The sequence below is a fragment of the Astatotilapia calliptera genome, chromosome 19 (assembly GCF_964374335.1).
Source record: "Astatotilapia calliptera chromosome 19, fAstCal68.1, whole genome shotgun sequence".
NCBI classification, from domain to species: domain Eukaryota; kingdom Metazoa; phylum Chordata; class Actinopteri; order Cichliformes; family Cichlidae; genus Astatotilapia; species Astatotilapia calliptera.
Window position 1 is genome coordinate 7,019,027 of NC_137440.1, and position 17,779 is coordinate 7,036,805.

The window sequence follows — 17,779 nt, forward strand, 5'->3', positions numbered from 1 at the left end:
ACATAATATATACGTTTGATGTGAAATATGTCACGTTTCTGTGTCTGATGTCAAACACAACAAATATGACAGGACAAAGGATAATATTTTAAAGAGTGTACTTTATTACTTCACTGTAAACACGATATTTCCATTTATTATTTATTCTTGTATAAATACAAAAATAAAGACTTATTCTATACTAACTTGCATAAACCAAGAAACAAACATAAATTATTGCAGAAATTCTGACTTTTTTCAGTGGTTGTGTACATTTTTTAAAAGCAGTACCTTATAGTATAGTATAGTATTATTTACAACACTGAGAAAAACTAATAGATAATATCAAAATGAAAACTTCGCTATAAGGTTACATGTGAAACAATGTTCCAGTGCATCAGAGTATTATTTATCCATGTTGTTACAAGACGTCGGTTCTATTATTTCAGCAGTATCTAATACAGTAATAGAAGACTAGGAAACACTTCCAGCAGAGTTATTATTATCCAGGGTCATCAATGCTGTTTAGGTGTAAAGCCTGTGTGTCTGAGTCCACCATGACATAAAACTCTCATCTTGTGTCTTGTAAATACACAGAGTTTACAACAAGGTGCAAACATGAGGTTACACTGAAGAACAAGAAGGTCAGATTAGACTTTGCCAGAAAACATCTAACAGACGCACAGTTCTCGAAAAATTATATTTCAAAAGATGAAACCAAGATTAACTTGTATCAGAACCATGGGAAGAGAAAATCAGGAGGAGAGAGCATGTGACCGATTTCACGACCACATTATCTGTGAAACATGGGGAGACAATGAGCCTCATTTACTAATATTTGCCTGGAAATATTTTTACCCTGTGCAGAAATCAAACGCAAAATCCCATTTGTGAAACGTGCATGCCAGCCTATTTTATTGTCACCACGGTGCATATGTTAGTAAATCAGAAGCATCCGGAACAAACATGCACATTTCCTCGTCCCCATTTCTCTGTGTACAAAACTATGTTTACGTCCAAGTGAAGCAGAGCACGTGGTGACGATGTTTTAAGAGAGAAGCCTGCACCTCTAAGACAAGAAATAAGGAGAAAGTTTAACTGTACAAAATGGAATAACAAATAACACATAAGTGATGATCTTTCAAAAATGATAAATAAGTAAATAAAAAGCAACACTTAGGCTGATTATCATTTCCCCTGAGATACAACAAAAAGTCTGAAAACTGGCTGCCAGTGTAACCCGACCACTGGTGTTGATTTAGATGTGACTGCTGATAGTAGCAGCAGGGGGGATTCGGAGGTGTACATGGATACATATTCAGCCAAATGCTGCAAAACTGACAGACTTTTTGATGTGATGTGAATACATTTCTCAAGTGTGTTATCATGTTTCATTATCATCTGTCACTGTCCTGTCCTCTAGCTTTTGTTTCCTGTGACCCTCATGTTTAATATAGATTTAGTATAGGGTCTCTGCTTCTGTTTCCTCTGTTCCCAGGTCTGTCTCGTTTCCATGTCTTAGTGTGTAGTCTGCTTGTGAACTGTCTCATGTTTTCTGTTTTACTTTGGCGAGTCTTGTGTCCTGTTTTCAGTGTTTTGCTTTCACGTTCTGTGAATATTTAGTGTGTTAACCTCTTTTCCTCGTCTGCATATCATCCCCTGTTCATCTTTTCCTGCATTCCTCTACCTGTGTTGCCAGTTTTCAGGTTTCCTCATTCTTTGTTTCAGGTTTCATGTCAGCTTCTCCCAGTGTAGGTTTTGTTAGTACCCCTCGCTAGTGACTGTTCCCCTCACTAGTTGCTTTTCAAGTGCTAATAAAGGCTCGTCTTCAATTTAAACATTCTCCTGCATCTATTTTGTCTGCGTTTGGGTCCACATCTCTTGTCTCCACACGGTTTGCCTCACAAATCGTGACATCGTCTGTTAGAGACAAATCTAACATATTAAAAGATACAGAGTCATTAAATTCTAAAGTACTGTAGCATCATGCAAAGGGCACATTTCACAATACAACACAAAATGCAAAAATGCAGAGAGGAAAGACTCTCTCCTGCAATCTGGTCACATGTGGTCACACACAGTGTGATGTTTGTTATTGTACCTGTAACATTAGAATCAGGCTTGCCCATGGCAGCCACTTTGTACATCCTTACTGACAGACTGAAAGCACTGGAATTCAACTCATCTTATCCACTGCATGATGTAATACATGTTGGAAATGAAGGGCTCATCATTACAACATTGGAGAAAAACCTCCGGGTTTCACCACCAGTATAGCTTTCTTTTAGTGTGTCCAGCACAGTGGATGTGATGGTATTCATGTCGGCTTGGGAGAGGTTTGTTTTGAGTTTGAGCAGAGCCGAAACATGTTCTTCACTGTTGGTGACAGAAAGAAGAAAAGGTTATTAAAAAAAAGAAAAAAGATGTGACCTAATGATTATGTTTATATGCTGTTTATCATTACAAAACTAGAGACTCTGAAGTAAGACTATCAGTGGAAGTACATCAAATAATAAGTCTGAGCACTTTGTCAGTTCACTGGTGTGTTGACTTGCTTACTGTTTATGAAAATGTATGAATTCCATGAGATGCAAGCAAATAACTGTTGTTTTCTGCCAAGCTTAGTTTATATGATTATATATGCACCATGAATGATATTAACAAGGATTGATGATTGATAAATGATATTAACAATGTGAATAAGAAAAATGTCAATACAAAGGTTACAAGTTTAATTCATTTCTTTAAACTTGTAGTCCAAGACTGCAGGTCTCAAATCAAACAGCTGATTTCCTGATCTGCATTATTGAACCTGTTATGTCTTTTTCAGTTTTCTGCCCCTGACACACATCCTTCCTGCAAACACTAACAGCTGTCAGTAACGCGTCACCACACCAATTTAAAGTACTGAAAAAGTGGAGGTGGAAAATGTGTCCATTTCCAATTCAGTTCAATTACATTTTATTTATACAGCACCAAATCACAACAACAAGGCTCTATGCTGTTGTAATTAAACATTTCTGTTTTAAATACATGGTAGGTGAAACTACTATTGGTGACACTGATATGTGCCTAAATTTACATGAATCTCCCAGTTTACACAATCACAGTCAGCTGATGCAGACTGTGTGGAGTGAGAACCAAAATGCAGACACGCACAAACAAACTTGATTCTAACAGAGAACATAGCGTTTATTATGGCTGAACGAGCAGTACAAAAATAAAAGTGTAAAAACTATTTGAAGCTAAACAAAAGCCTAAATTGGATAAAACTAGAAAGAAAACATAAAATATCCTAAACGTGAAAAAAAAAACCTTAAATGTGACAACTTGGTACGAATACATGAAAACATGAAACCCTGGAAACCTGGCATGGCATGACATGGCCAGATCACAGACGATTGGATGAGGAATGAATGAAAACACACAGATTAATGCACACAGGAGGTGATCAGGGGAAGTGCAAACACTTGGGAAACAGCTGATTAGAATGAACATAATGACACCACAGGGGAAGTAAAACTAAACACAATGAACATGGCACACCAGACCTCTACAAAATAAAACAGGAAACATAACGCAGACGTGGCACATGCTTGACAACATGAAACACGCAGACATGAAAACACATGACAGACTAAGACACGTGGACTCAACGTGAAGAACTGATGAGGAACACTATAAATACACACATAGGAAAAAACTGGAGATGAGGCAGCCATAACCAAGCACAGAACATGATGGCTGCAGAAAAACACATGACGGATGGAAAGGGTAATGAGGGAAAACATGTAAACAAGAGGAGAAGACGGGAGACAAAGACATTACTGAAACACATGATGGGCACGGGAGACATAAACACAAGAAGTGAAGACACAAGGGGAATCTAACAGAAAATAAACTAGAACTGGGCAACCTAAAATAGATGAGCTAAAGATAACTACATGAACTTAAACATAAACCATAAACATCAAAATATATTAAAATTCAAAACGCTGGATCGTGACATACACTAGTTTTACCAAATAACTCCCCATAAAATCACACACTTCTGTGGTGCTGATACTTTCAGACACACAGTCAGTCTTTATATGAGTGCTATCAAGAGAAGTGATTATGTCCCCTGAATCCCTTTCTCCTTTTCCTTTAAGGTTAGAAATAAGACAAGAACGAGACAGTTTGGTTTCTGGTGCCACATTTGGAAGAAATCTCTCCTTTCACTCTAATTAACAGCATTATTGACTTCATCTACACACAGCTGCTGCTGCTTCTCTCAGGCCTGCATGTTTTATTTAGCTTTCCGTTTCTCATATTAGTTTCCATGAATGTTGCTCATCCTGCTGATAAGAAACATCTGAAACCAATTAAGATGTTTGGCTCAGTCAGCTTCCTGTTTTCCCTCAGCTCTCTCTGAAAAGTACGATTGTTTATCCTGACCTAATGTCTCACAAACCTCTTATCATGATATAGTTCTGTCCTTATTGTTTATGTTACAGTTGATGCAACAGGCCCAAAAAAGGAGAGCACATTATGTTTTGCGTGAGTTATACTCTGTATGTTTCTGTATTAAAGTAAATAATGTCTGAGTCAATTCAAAAGTTACCTGAGGTCGGGATAAGCAGATCCCAGTGAAACGATTTGCATCTGTATGGCAGGAATATCTTGGAGTCTTAGCACTTCTGCGATGTTGGTCAGGATTTCCTTTAACCAGTCTTGTTTGGATCCCTGTGAAGACAAATCAGTGACGTCAGTTTAGTCTGCAAGTTTCCCAAAACTCTAATGTGTGTAAGATATTAATTTCTGAGTTACACATTTTTATATTTATACATTTATCTTCCCAAGATTTATAAATGTATCTTTTTTTGACAGGGGTTTATATGCAGAAAGTGGAGTGAAGTGGGGGTGGGGGTGGGGGGGGGGATCAGAATAATAAATAAGGACAGCACATTGTTGAACATTGTTTCTGCAGTCTAAAGTGATTACCAGAATTTTATAGAAATCATGCCTTTGACTCATAATGTGACTTACATATAGACCATTTGGTCCATCACTTTCTATAGGTCACACTTTTGTTCCTAAGGAATGAGTCCATTGGTTTTCCATTGAGTGTATTATGTCCAGCCTTGGAGGATCACATTTTAGCCAACTCCTCTGAACAGCCTTTTCAATTCTACAAATCTTTTTAATCAAATTATTTTTAATCAAAACTTCTAAACCAAATAAATGTGAAATTGAGCCGATTCTTATTCTTATTTTTTCCACAGCTCAGCAGAAATCTGATCACTTTCGGGTTTTATTCATGTCTCAGCTAAAGTGTGCAGTGAAGGTGAGTCTCACCATTCTGGCAAACAGCTCGTGGAGTTTCTCTGCATTTTCTCTCACAATCTTGTAAGCCTTCTGCTGCTTTTTGGTGTTCTTTAATTTGACTTTTCCTTTCAGGAGCCTTCGGACATATTCCACTGTCACTTCCTGCTGAAGCTGACCAATCAGCTCCTGAATTTAGCCCAAGTATATAAGTAATCAGAGCACATCATAATCCTTTTACTAAAAAGTTGACAATGAAGGCAATAATGGCCATTATAATTATAATCCATTATAAAGTTTCCTCCTTTTACCTGGTAAGAGGACTGACTCGAACCCTGAAGTTCTTGAAGCTCGTCTTCAGTGCTGTTCAGCAGCTTCTCAAACGTGTTCTTCTTCAGCCAGTCACTGGTTCCCAGTTTCTGGTAGTGTGGCTGTGTGAGGAACAAATAACACAGTTTTTTAAACCTTTGATTAAGACATGTTAGGATTTAATCCTGAGGATTATTGAAATCTGCAGTTGTAAAGAACTTACTTTGAGGATCTTGTGCACAGGGGTTAATAAATAAGTGTGGGCAGACTGTTTCATCTCAGTCAGGACCTGCAAACAGTTTTCCCGCACATCCTCTGGGAACAGATCGTGCTCCACAAGGAAGTCCCTTTAGACAGACCACACAGGACACATTAGCTCACAGTGAAGTATTCGCCTGTTATGATGAAGATAAAATCTGAATTTCCATCTAACTGGATCAGAAACAAACCTGAACTGTTCGACACAGCTGAGGTTTGCCTTTATGAAAGCTTTGCTGTGTGGCTTGTTTTGCTTAATGACGTCTTCATGAAAAGTTTGATACCTGCAGAAGATTAAGAACAGTTTTCAGTTTTATTGCCTTGATAATAACAAAAATAAAACTGAAATGTATTTTCAAATGACAATATTTAAAAGACAGCCTTGTGAAGCCTTGCTACCTCTGCATGAAGTCAGTCAGGTTGGATGTTATTTCCTGGGCCTTGTGCGGGTCTCTTACAGTTATATGTGCTGATGTCACGATGCCGTTGATCAACTGAAGACAAATGTATTGACAAACAGTTTCAAGCTCCCAAAGCATAATTTTCTGATCCAGTTAAGCACCAGGAACCAAACCCATTGCTTTACAATGTTAGTGACAAACCCAAGTGATTAAACTACAGAACCATGGGAGGGTTTGAAACTGTGACCCTGATCTGACAGTAAATGAGTTTCTATAATTGACCCAAACAAAAATGACGGTCCTTTGTTTGTTTGTTAATCTTTTTCTTAAAGTTTCTCAAAGTCTTTTTCAGTTTGGTTAATATGTGCATCAGGCTGAAAATATTTGTCGGCACTTCTTTGGAAAGTTCTAAAGTGGATAACAGAGTAAATGTCATTTTGCACATTTTGTTCTCCTATAATCAAAACAATGTTTCAATATTTCACATTTTTTTATTGCACAGTTCTGACATAGCAATGTTTTCAAAGCTTCTCATCATGGTCAACAATTAGAAGTCAACCAATCCAAGACCAGAGATGGATAGTAACGCGTTACAAGTAACGTGTTACTGTAATCTGATTACTTTTTTCAAGTAACAAGTAAAGTAAGGGTTTACTATTGCAAAAAAGGTAATTTGATTACTGTTACTTTCCCATAAGCACGCTGCGTTACTGCGTTACTAAAACCATGATTTTTTTGCGAGAGTGTCTCATGACAATGATGTAAGCGAGTGCGCCGTTCGTGGCAACAGCTGCGTGCAGATCAACAATGGATAATATAAGGAGGGTGGGAGAGAGTATGACCGTGCAGCGTTTAAAGCGTGGAAGTACCGACCTTACTTTGAGTTTGATTCCGTAAAAAGTGACAAAAACATTAGCGTCCGCTGTTCACTGCGTGGGAAGAAAACTTCTTTTTACAGCGAAACAAACCCCTAAACGTACGAGCAAGCACCGACAGTACGCTGCCACGGGAACTCCCAAATCCTTCCACTGACCGCTACGACACACCTGCACCAGAGCAAACCTCCACCTGCCCCACTCCTGCTATACAGGTGAAAATAGAGCAACAGGACCGCTGAGTCTTTGATTTTTTTTTATTTTCTGCTGTGTTTTATGTGCATTTATTTGAAAGACTGAGTGTAAACACAAAAACCTATTTTATCTTATGTGCAGGAATGTGCAGAAAATAGGTTTAAATGTTAAACAAATTTCTTCCAGTCAGAGAATGTTGCATATAATTTAATGTTTGCTTGATGCATAAAGTTAAAAGATTAAAACTAATAAAACAAGTTTCAAAAGGACACTTTTCCATTTGATTACATTTTATATGATGGATTATGCAGAAAAAATAGAATTGGGCTGAAAGATCTATTGCTTTCTCACCTATTCAGGTTGTAAATCTTTTTTTTTTTAAAGTAACTAAGTAACTGATTACTTTTGAAAACACGTAATCAGTAAAGTAACGGGATTACTTTTTTTGGGAAGTAATTACTAATTAGTTACTGATTACTTTTTTCAAGTAACTTGACCAACACTGTCCAAGACTCACTGTAAGGACCCTTAAAGCAGGCCAACACAAGTGACGCCTTTCACTTTATGTTAATACATTTTTATAAAAGCATCAATTTCAGCCTTTTTAATAACAAGTTTATGCAGCAACTGTACCTGGATGACATCATAGGCCACAGGACTGACGTAGCAACCATCATCTCTTGTCGGCTCCTTTCCTTGATCCCACTCTTTCTTTGCTTCATCCAATACTCGGCCAATATAAATCATCAGGTCCTTCTAAACACACAACAACACACAGCTGCCAGTTTTAAACCGCTTTCATGTGTAAAAATTTAATTACTGACAGTAATAATTACATCTAGAGATGGCACGATACCACTTTTTTATGTCCGATGTCATAAATTTGGATCTCTGCAGATACTGATATGAATCTGATAAAGTGTATTTTATCATTGATAAAACTGTCTTTTTAATATCGTATACGTTCATACTCAAGTTTTACAAAGCAAAACACTAAAGCTATTCTATTATACTTGTATGCAAAAAATACACTGCACCCAAAATATTTTGCAGTTCAGCAATACTAATCTTTTTATTTAAACTTTTAGCAGAACTTTAAATCTAAGTATTTAAATTAATATTCAAAAAGTAATTTAAAATGTAATTTTATGCACATTTCAAAATCTCTTTGGTTCTGAAATAAAAGAAGTGCAATATCAGCACAAAATAATGTTTATATTCAACAAACTAAAAAAAAAACAGGTTGTATAATGGACCCTTTTATGCTTAAAGCTGAACATAAATAGACATCCAGAGTGGAAAGCAGTGCAAACAGATGCGAACACGGCTTCATCACACACATCTTTTATCAAGATGGATGTCAGTGTAAGCTGTTTGTGTCACATTTAACCTGAGACTGAATTTTGTGTAATTTCTATACAAAACTTAAAACACATATGAAAAAAAGTGTTTTCTTAATTTTTTTTTGAACCACGAAACTGTTTCGCTTGCAACACTGCTGTTTGATGAAATGCTGGTTTGGAAGCACATAGTGAGGCTCCCGATGCTCCAAATGTTTTCAGTGTGAAGTAACTCCAGACCACTGACAGGTCTCGCACATAACTTCCGTTCTAACCAGTGACGCATACTGCTCCAACGTGCTAAAGTACTAAGCTGGGTTACGCCATGTCCCAAGTTTTGTGAGGTGCTTTTGTGATAGTTAATAGATCGGATTACACTTTTTATTTCTCAATATCCGATCCAGTAATTTAGGTCAGGATCGGACCGATACTGATACTGTATATTGGATCGGTCCATCCCTAATTACATCTACAATATTATGTATAAAAAAAATATCCGTCAAAACCAGCAACTCTTTGATGCTGCATTTACACATCTCACTTTAAGCCCTGCAATGACCATACTGATTAACTGGATACACGCCTCAGATACACTGTGTTACCTGTTGTTTGCTGAGGTACTGCTCCTCCAGAGGTTTCAGTAACTCGTCAGGAAGCAGCTTTCCCAGCGCTTCAGTATTGATATTACTGGCCAGCTCAGGTTTTTCAAGGATTCTGGTACACAGAGCAGATAACACATGAGTTTCTATAAACAACCCAAGTTGTGTTTAGTATACAAAAATGTCATTTTATTTAGCACATTAAGAAAACAAGAAATTAGCCGTTACATTTGTATTATTATTCACTATCTATCTGTAATTGTTCAGGTATTTATTCTTCAGGGATCAGTGAAGGACCTCACACTGACAGACATCCTCATGTTTAGTCACAGAAAGATGCTGCTTCAAACAATAATTGAACTGGTGGCTTACTCTGGATAAAACTCCTTCACCCATCGCAGGAGGAAGCTGCAGTCCTTGTCATCCACAGAACCCACAATCTTTTTGAGTCTTGCGCTGAAAGTTTGATGGTACTGTCTTGCATAAAAGTTACAGATGTCCATCTCTGGTGGGTAGCAGTTCTTCACAACCTCCACCACCCACTGCAGGTCCTCCTTCAGCTGCCTGCCCATGGACTGGATCTCTGCCTCTATAGATGACTGGTTCACCTGATCACCGATGGGGCTTGATGGATTATCCATACGCCCATTTACTAATTTTTGAAGCACTTCATCATGGTGTTTCTTCCACTCGCTGGGCCTCCAGGCTGGTGGAGTTTGAGGATTTTGTCTCCACAGCTGGTCCTGCTCTTCCTCAAGGTTGATGGCTTTCACCGCAGATGCCAAAGCAGACACCTCTTCCTCAGTGCTGAGAGAAAGACTCTGCTGTAGAATCTGCCATACATGCTGTTCAAGGGCTTTATGGTCTGCAGCAAGCTTTTCTACCGCTTCCTTGTTAGCCTCAGCCTCAGCTGTCTCCCAAAACAGATGTTTCTCCCTGTCTATCAGTTGCTGAGTGGCCTCACAAAAGGCTTGCCTTTCAAGGTATTCCTCAAACGTAGGTTTCACTGGTGGACAATAACAAAGACAAATCTTTGAATTTCTTTTAGATTACCAGTACTATTTTATAAATGAATCACCCAGGCTCTCTGGGGTTCTCTTGGTATTTAACACTAAACATCTAAATAAATCTTCCTAAACAGTGAAATGAATGCTGCACATGTACTATATACACATAATTAAATATCATGAAAATAATTGTAATTAAACTTATGCCATGGATATTAACATGGGATTCAACAAATAAAAAAATATTTGTACTTCCCACCTTCCATTGAGGAGCGCCTATCCTCGTGTCCTTTCCGTCTAAAAGAAAACTCTCTCTTAACAGTATTATTGGGATCTGAAAGAAAAAAGCACACAGTTTAATGAAGTTTGAATAACAGACTGCAAACATGATTTCAATGTTTTGTTTTTTCCCACGTTCCACATACAAGCATCAACAGTGCTTTCTGTTGTAAACTCAATGCAAAAAAATTGTTGTTATTTTTTTGCCCACTATTGTCATGTGTAGCTGTGGCAGGCATGAAGGAGGTGGACCCAAGTGCAGAACTCAAACATGAAGGATGAACTAAAAGTTAATATTTTGTTGTTCCACAATTGTACTGTGGAAATTTGGACCTCTGACTTTTATAACTATTTGAATACATGTCCAATGTTCCCGAATACATTTCTTTTTTTTTTTTAGAAAAGTTTCTCTTGAAATTTATTGCTCAACATTTAAAATCTTGCTAAACAGTGAAATGAATGCTGCACATGTACTATATGCACATAATTAAAAATAATAAAAATAATTATAATGAAACTTTTGTCAAGTATATTAAAATGAGGTTCAGCAAATAAAAAATATTTGTACTTCCCACCTTTTTCCTCGATCGAGGGGGGTTTATCCTCGTCCTTTTTCCATCTAAAGTAAAAAGATTCTTTCACTCTCTTAACAGTATTATCAAAAGTGGACGTAGTGGGATCTGAAACAGAAAAGCACACAGTTTATTGTAGTTTCAATAACAGACTGCAGGCATCATTTCTGTTTTTGATGGTGTCCAAAGTGTCACACATAATTGAATACAAGCATTTAATAATATGGCCAATTTCACATGTGCTTTTATTGTAAAGAAACCATTTTTCCTGTGTCAGTGCTGTTACAGTCCCGGGTGTTACCCTGTGTTTTGTGTTTAATTTCTATTTCTTGATTATTGGTTATTCATGGTTTTGTTCTCTTGATGTTATTTGTTGTTCTGGCTTCTAGTTTAAGTCAGTGCCTGCCACACAGCACGTCATGACAACTGAATTGCTACTGTGACTGAATATTTATATTTATTTACTCTATAGAGGACATGGTTAAGATATCAATTACATCCTGGAAATATTCTATAACTGCAAAATTTTGCCATTTTGCATACTTTAAATATGCTCTTAATGCCTGGATTATTGCCCAGGTTAAAAAATGTTATTTGACGGCATCAGATCAGGATTCAGGAAACAGACACGAGCAGATACTTCAGAATTCATATGAATCAGCATATGTCCTCATCTGCACCTCTCATATGAGAAGACTCAAGCACCCAAGCCTCAGTCCTTGGACCAGTTTTCTTTAGGCCATCTAACTAATTGTTTTAATGGACTTTCTTACCACTGCTATGTAGATTACACAGTTTTACTTTTATGTCAAGCCCAACAACCTTAACAGCCTTTCCTGCCGCAGTGACAGCTTCTCTGCCATTACTAATTGGATGCAGTCAAATTTACTTCATCTCAATTGCAGTAAAACTGAGGTTCTAGTACTTGGCCCAGGCAGTTTCTGTAAGGAGATGAGTCAGTACATCGGCCCCTTCACTAATGACTTCTAAAACTAAAAACCTTGCTATAATTTTTGACCAACACCGGAATTTTGAAACTCATATCTCAAAGCTCACCCAAACTTGGTTCCTTCACCTCAATATATTGCAAAATTCTGTTACTAACACAACGACAGGGCGTTATACAGCAAAGCTTCTGAAACCTGATCCCTGCAGCCGACCTTTCCGCCCCGTTTAAGAGGATCTTGTAACTCTGACTTTAAAACCAAATATAATTGTGCTTTTGAGGTTGTTGCGCCCAAACTGTAGAATAATCTTCTTCACTCAATCAGGTCTGCTGACTGTATTTGTTTTTTTAATGACTCCTGAAAACTCAATTTTATAGATTAGGGTTACCTTAATCTTTTTCCTTTTAAATCCGGCCATAGTATATGGCCAAACATAATCAATGATCCTACAAACTGGCAATGTAGAGATTGCACTACATCTTCACTGTCCACTTGTCTAAGCAAGGGCTCCCTGGAGCATTTGCAGACTGTCCAAAATGCTGCAGCAAGGCTTCTGACCAAAACATCTAAATACTCTCATGTGACACCGTTGCTAATGCAGCTCAATTGGCTCCCTGTTGAATTCAGAGTCCATTTTAAATTTCTGGTCCTGCCCTTTAAAGTTCTTCATCGGCAAGCACCAGCCTACATCACTGAACTTTTACAGCCCTATGCCCTTAGGAGGTCCCTGAGATCATATGATCAGGGCCTACTTGTTATTCAGCATACAAGGCTGAAAACCAAGGGAGACAGAGTTTTTGCGACATTTTTGAGTTTAAGATCTGTGGACTCAGTGGTCTCTTTTAAAAAACAACTAAAAACACATCTTTTTAGAACTGCATTTTGTTAACTTTTGTCTTTTTCTGTTTTATACTTTGTCATCTCTTTGTGAAGCACTTTGTGATCTTTTTATCTAGAAAGGTGCTATATAAATAAAAATTTATTTATTTATTATTAATAGTGCAGCACACAATGACAAAACGACGTGGCTAGCATGCATACAGTCCTAAACTCACCATCTCTGGAATAAATATAAGGAATCAGGCCTTGTCACTCAACATCAGATCTGGGCCTCAGTAATGCACTTGTTCAAATGCAACAAATGCAGTTTGGAGCCAGATGCAACAATCTGATGGAAACCCTACAACATGAGGTGGAGGCTTTTCCTTTTTTTGGCAAATTAGTGCCAATGGTTTCATTTGGCACGAGAAATGATCTAGTATTAAAGTTTAGAAGTTTCACCTGTGTTTGATCGTGTCAGTGGTCTGGATTTGTGAGGAGAGACATCTGACTCATCATCCTCTTTTTCCTGGTTGCTCTTCGGAGAGGTGGATGCAGAGCCAGCATTCAGACCTGACAGAGAGGGAAGAAGAGCACATTAGTAAAACAGCTAAACTGACTCTTTAGTTTCAAAAACACATTTGTCTTTGTGGTGTCACAGCGATTCAAAACCAACTATCTGAAGTTTATTTTGGAAACAGCACAGGCTGGTGCAGCACAGCGCCAGCATCTAAAAGTGAAACTGATCGGCAGAATCTTGAAAAACAGTCTGACCTCATTTCTAATCAGATGATGATTTAGAGTCAGTCACATGACTTGTGGTAAATTACCTAATATGTACAACTGAAATGTATAACTGTATCTTTGATAGAGGCTGAAAAGCTTAGCATCGGAAATTAAACACTGGGTAAAATGTTGCTGTAGTGTGTTTATGTTCCAGTATGATTTATCTTAAATGGAGTTGTTTTGATTTGGTGCTTTTCCTGTATGACATTATCAGTCCCCCATCACTGTGGAGGAATTTTGCCCCAGTCTTCTTTACAATGATGCTCTCTACAGGTCCTGCCACAGGATTCAATTCAGATTGACTTTATCTGGGACAATTCAAGTCATTGATTTTTGCTTTCTTTCACTATTCTGTTGTAGATTTGCTGCAGTGCATGAGATCATTGTCCTGTTGCATAGCAGAGAGATCGTCTCACATACAGAGGAGTTCATGTGTCCTGTGGCTGGCAAACAAGCGCAAGCCCTCACCTCAAAGAACAGCAGAGGACAGACCATTAAAGTGGCTCCTTCCACCCTCTTGCACAGGCTGAAAAGTCTTATTGTAACACAAATTTTGATATGCTCTACTGCAAAAAGAATTGGACAATGTTTTATGGTTTATGCTGTGTTTTTATTCTACAGGCTACACAAAAATCAGGGAAAACCCAGAGGAAGCTTCTCTGCTTTCCTGCATTTAGCAAACAAACATAACAGACATATTCTGACAAGTTTTATAAGTCTTTTTGTGCTTTGTTTGATGTTTTTACCTCTGCTGAGGATATTATTAGGATTTTATGTGTGTCTGAAACTTTGTAGGTCTAGTGTGCATTTTTTTTTCTTACTGCCAGTGTTTGTACTGACAATATAGAGTTATACAGGTATAAAGAGCATCTTAGGGAGACAGGGGTGCACAAATCTGCAAAAACATGGAACAATTTCACTACAATGTTCCTCAATGTGAAGTTGTAAAGACTTTGAATATCTCATCATCTACACTACATCATCAAAAGCTTTAAAGAATCTGGAAAAATCTTTTACCGTGAGGCACCAGGCCAAAACTAATAGATCCCTGTGATTATCGGGCCATTGGGGAGCACTGCATTATAAACAGGTGTGATTCTGTCACAGTCACACTGTACGACATCAGGAACACTTCCTGAAATCACTGTTTGTGAACACAGTTCACCGTGACGTCCTGAAATGCAAGTTAAAGCTCTGTGGCACAAAGAAGAAGCCAAATGTGAACATGATCGTCATTTAAAATAAACTGGGACACGATGTAAAACTGTTGGTTGGTCAGATGAAACATGGACGCTCAGACCTCTAGACTAAACAAGAGAAAGACCATCTAGCTTGCCATCAGTGCTTATATTTGACAGCAGATTTTATGAAGACCCCAACGGTACTCACTGGGTGACGGAGGTTGTGGTGAAGCCGCAGAGTCTGAGTTCTTTGCGGGTGCATGCAATTTGAATTTCTTGCCACCAAGTGACGTATTCTTCCATGTTGCATGCCGGAAGCTTGTAAGCTTCGCAATCATGCCGTTCTTCTTGCTGGGGTTCTCAGTGGACTTGTCCATCATGTGTGACATTTTATTTCATTATCTACCCAACTGTGAGAAAGAATACAAAATAAATGTTTAAAGACAAATTATGTTAAACTTAAAGTAACCAGTCTGTTTTGAAAATGTAAGGAGGAGAACAGGAGCACAAATGTTCATGTTAAAATGTAGGCACTAAAAGTAAAAAGTAATAAATACTCAAATAAAGTAATGAAGTATTTGTATTTCATTACCTCCTATCCCTCGATTTTAATAATAATTATAGTAATTTGTGAGAAAGTGTCTTGATGAATAAAATCCTGTACATTCACACCTACTTTATCCCCAACAGCACATTTATAGCACTTTATATAGAACAAGTTTATTCACAAACCAATTCACTGTGGCTTTCATCAGGATCATCATAAAACTATATTAGAGCTAACATTTTATATAGATAGATTACAGTAGAAAAACACAGAACAATCTGTTGTTTGTAATTTGGCAGCATTTTCTCTCATCTCTTCGGTCCTTGACTTTGAAATACTGATCGTTTTCAAGGTCTGGGAAAACTTCCATTTGTCCAGATTTCTAAATATTTCAAAGACATGCTGCAAACCATGATAAAATATACCCTGTTTTCAGCTAATAGCTCTTTGGGAATTACCTTGTTGGTACAAAACTGCTAGTTTATCGGTCGTGTAGTAATACTAAATATATATATATATATATATTTTTTTTTTAAGTCTAAATCCGTGGAAACAAACTACAAAAATAATTTAGTAGCTAAAGAGTTTAATCCGTGTATAGCTAGTTAAGAGAGTAAAGAGAAAAAAAAGGTGTGCTTACCTCCGGACACAGGTAATAGAAAATCCTGCAGTTTCTTCTCGCCTCACCTACTTTCGTTTTCTAGTTCAGGTCTGGCCAGTGGGGGGAGGGAGCGAGGGATTAATGAGCAGGCGCAAAAGACAGCCTGTCACTTTCCCATAAACGGCACGACTTCCAGCCATCCTATCGAAACTGGTATGGGAATTCGGGCTCTTTTTGGAGAACCGGATCTTTTAGCTCGACTCACTAAAAAAGAGCCGGTTCTCCGACTCCCAACCGAATCTTCAGGTTGTTTTGCTGCTTTAATTAATTTATAATATTAACAACAATATAAAATTATGCACAAACAGAATTACTAATGTAAAAAAAAAAACGTGGTTTTATTTATATATGCTTATATATACGTATTTAAGGGGGTCCCTAGAGACAAAACACATACAAACTCCAAAACACATTTCTAGCATTAACCCTTTAAGACCTACCATAGAACCAAGTCCGCCAGAGCTTATATTATATTTTTACATGCTGTGGAGCCATTTTTGGGAGCATTTCAAGTTGCTATACATCAATACAACCATTATAGCCCAGATTTTAATAATATGTATTCATTAAGTGCATAGTAATTACATAAATTGCAAAAAAGTGCAATAAACTACAAAAAAATTGAAAATTGTTTTTGATTTTTTAACATATATTTGTAGTTAGAGAAATTTAAGAGTCTTATCCCTCAAAACTGTAAATACAAAAAAGTTGCACAAAATAGTTTCCCACCACAGGAAATTTATTTTGAGTGTCTTCATAGTTTTATTTTTGAAATACACCAATTTTTATACACTGCAGGAAAAACGAAAATAAATATTATACTGCAAATTTGCAAAAAAGCAGCATATGCATCAAAATAAACTATTTCCAGCAGTGCAATATGAGTCCTAAGCATCCCAGAAACGACACAGAAAGTCATAAAGTCAAAGATAACTTTTAAAAAGAGCAGTATAGGCCCTGAGGCCCTGATCGCAAAAAAGACTACATTTCCGCGAAAATGACGTCACTTCCGGTTTCGGGCAGGTAATGGCGGAAATCCAAAAGTTCGCGCTGACGTCTATTCCAAGGTAGGAAGTGTTTTGAACAGCTGATCAGATCGGTAAAGCGTGTTTCTGGAATATTATGTTTTTGTTGCTGCAAGGGCTTTTTATGCAGTTTTTGCAAAGCTTTATGTGGAAGAAAACCGTGACCGAGGACAAGCTGATGGCATCAGATGTAAGTACAACTCCTCCGGTTTCATATGCAAAAAAAATTTTTGCGCTAGCTTACGTGGTTGCAGTGCTACTGGGATTTAAAAATAGTTACGCATAACAGAGCGTTCCCGCTCCGATCGGCTCTAAAGGGTTAACTGAACTTCCAAAACAGAGCTACCTTGATCACTTAAATTACACAATTGAAAGAAAGCATATATGTATATGTATATATATATATATATATATATATATATATATATATATATATATATATATATATATATATATATTTACAAGTAATTTTTTTTTTTTTAAATCTTCATTTACCTGTTACTATCACACACCAAATCCGGTCATTGGCACTTCCTGTTTAGCCACTAGGTAACAAAAGCTAAAAAAAAAAACCAAAAAAAAAAAAAAAAAAAACCAACTCATTACATTTCAACTCTTAACTATTTAAATTTTCAGCTTTTTCCTTTTAAACAAATTTAAAGTGAAACATCACAAAACACTGCAAACCAGAACAC

General features: G+C 37.3%; 1 protein-coding gene across 1 annotated transcript; it reads right to left on the reverse strand.

Moving 5' to 3' along the window:
- Positions 1 to 81: 81 nt before the first annotated feature.
- Positions 82 to 16,167, reverse strand: LOC113012585 (tumor necrosis factor alpha-induced protein 2-like). The gene is made up of 15 exons (XM_026152876.2): positions 16,039 to 16,167; positions 15,060 to 15,261; positions 13,347 to 13,457; positions 11,122 to 11,226; positions 10,527 to 10,601; positions 9,633 to 10,266; positions 9,264 to 9,375; positions 7,955 to 8,077; positions 6,250 to 6,344; positions 6,042 to 6,134; positions 5,816 to 5,939; positions 5,595 to 5,714; positions 5,317 to 5,472; positions 4,583 to 4,704; positions 82 to 2,355 (listed from the first exon to the last, which is right to left on the reverse strand). Exons 2-15 carry the CDS (start codon positions 15,238 to 15,240, stop codon positions 2,166 to 2,168), a joined length of 2,241 nt encoding a protein of 746 aa, XP_026008661.2. The 5' UTR covers positions 15,241 to 15,261; positions 16,039 to 16,167; the 3' UTR covers positions 82 to 2,165.
- Between the last annotated feature and the right edge of the window lie 1,612 nt (positions 16,168 to 17,779).

What these genes read in the sequence shown, in the direction of transcription:
- LOC113012585 (XM_026152876.2), bottom strand. Translation starts at nt 15,240, where the DNA reads ATGTCACACATGATGGACAAGTCCACTGAGAACCCCAGCAAGAAGAAC. An exon ending in TAGGCGCTCCTCAATGGAAG is followed by an intron (nt 10,267 to 10,526) that starts GTGGGAAGTACA and finishes ATTGTCCACCAG; the next exon opens with TGAAACCTACGTTTGAGGAA. An exon ending in TGGCCTATGATGTCATCCAG is followed by an intron (nt 6,345 to 7,954) that starts GTACAGTTGCTG and finishes ATTTGTCTTCAG; the next exon opens with TTGATCAACGGCATCGTGAC.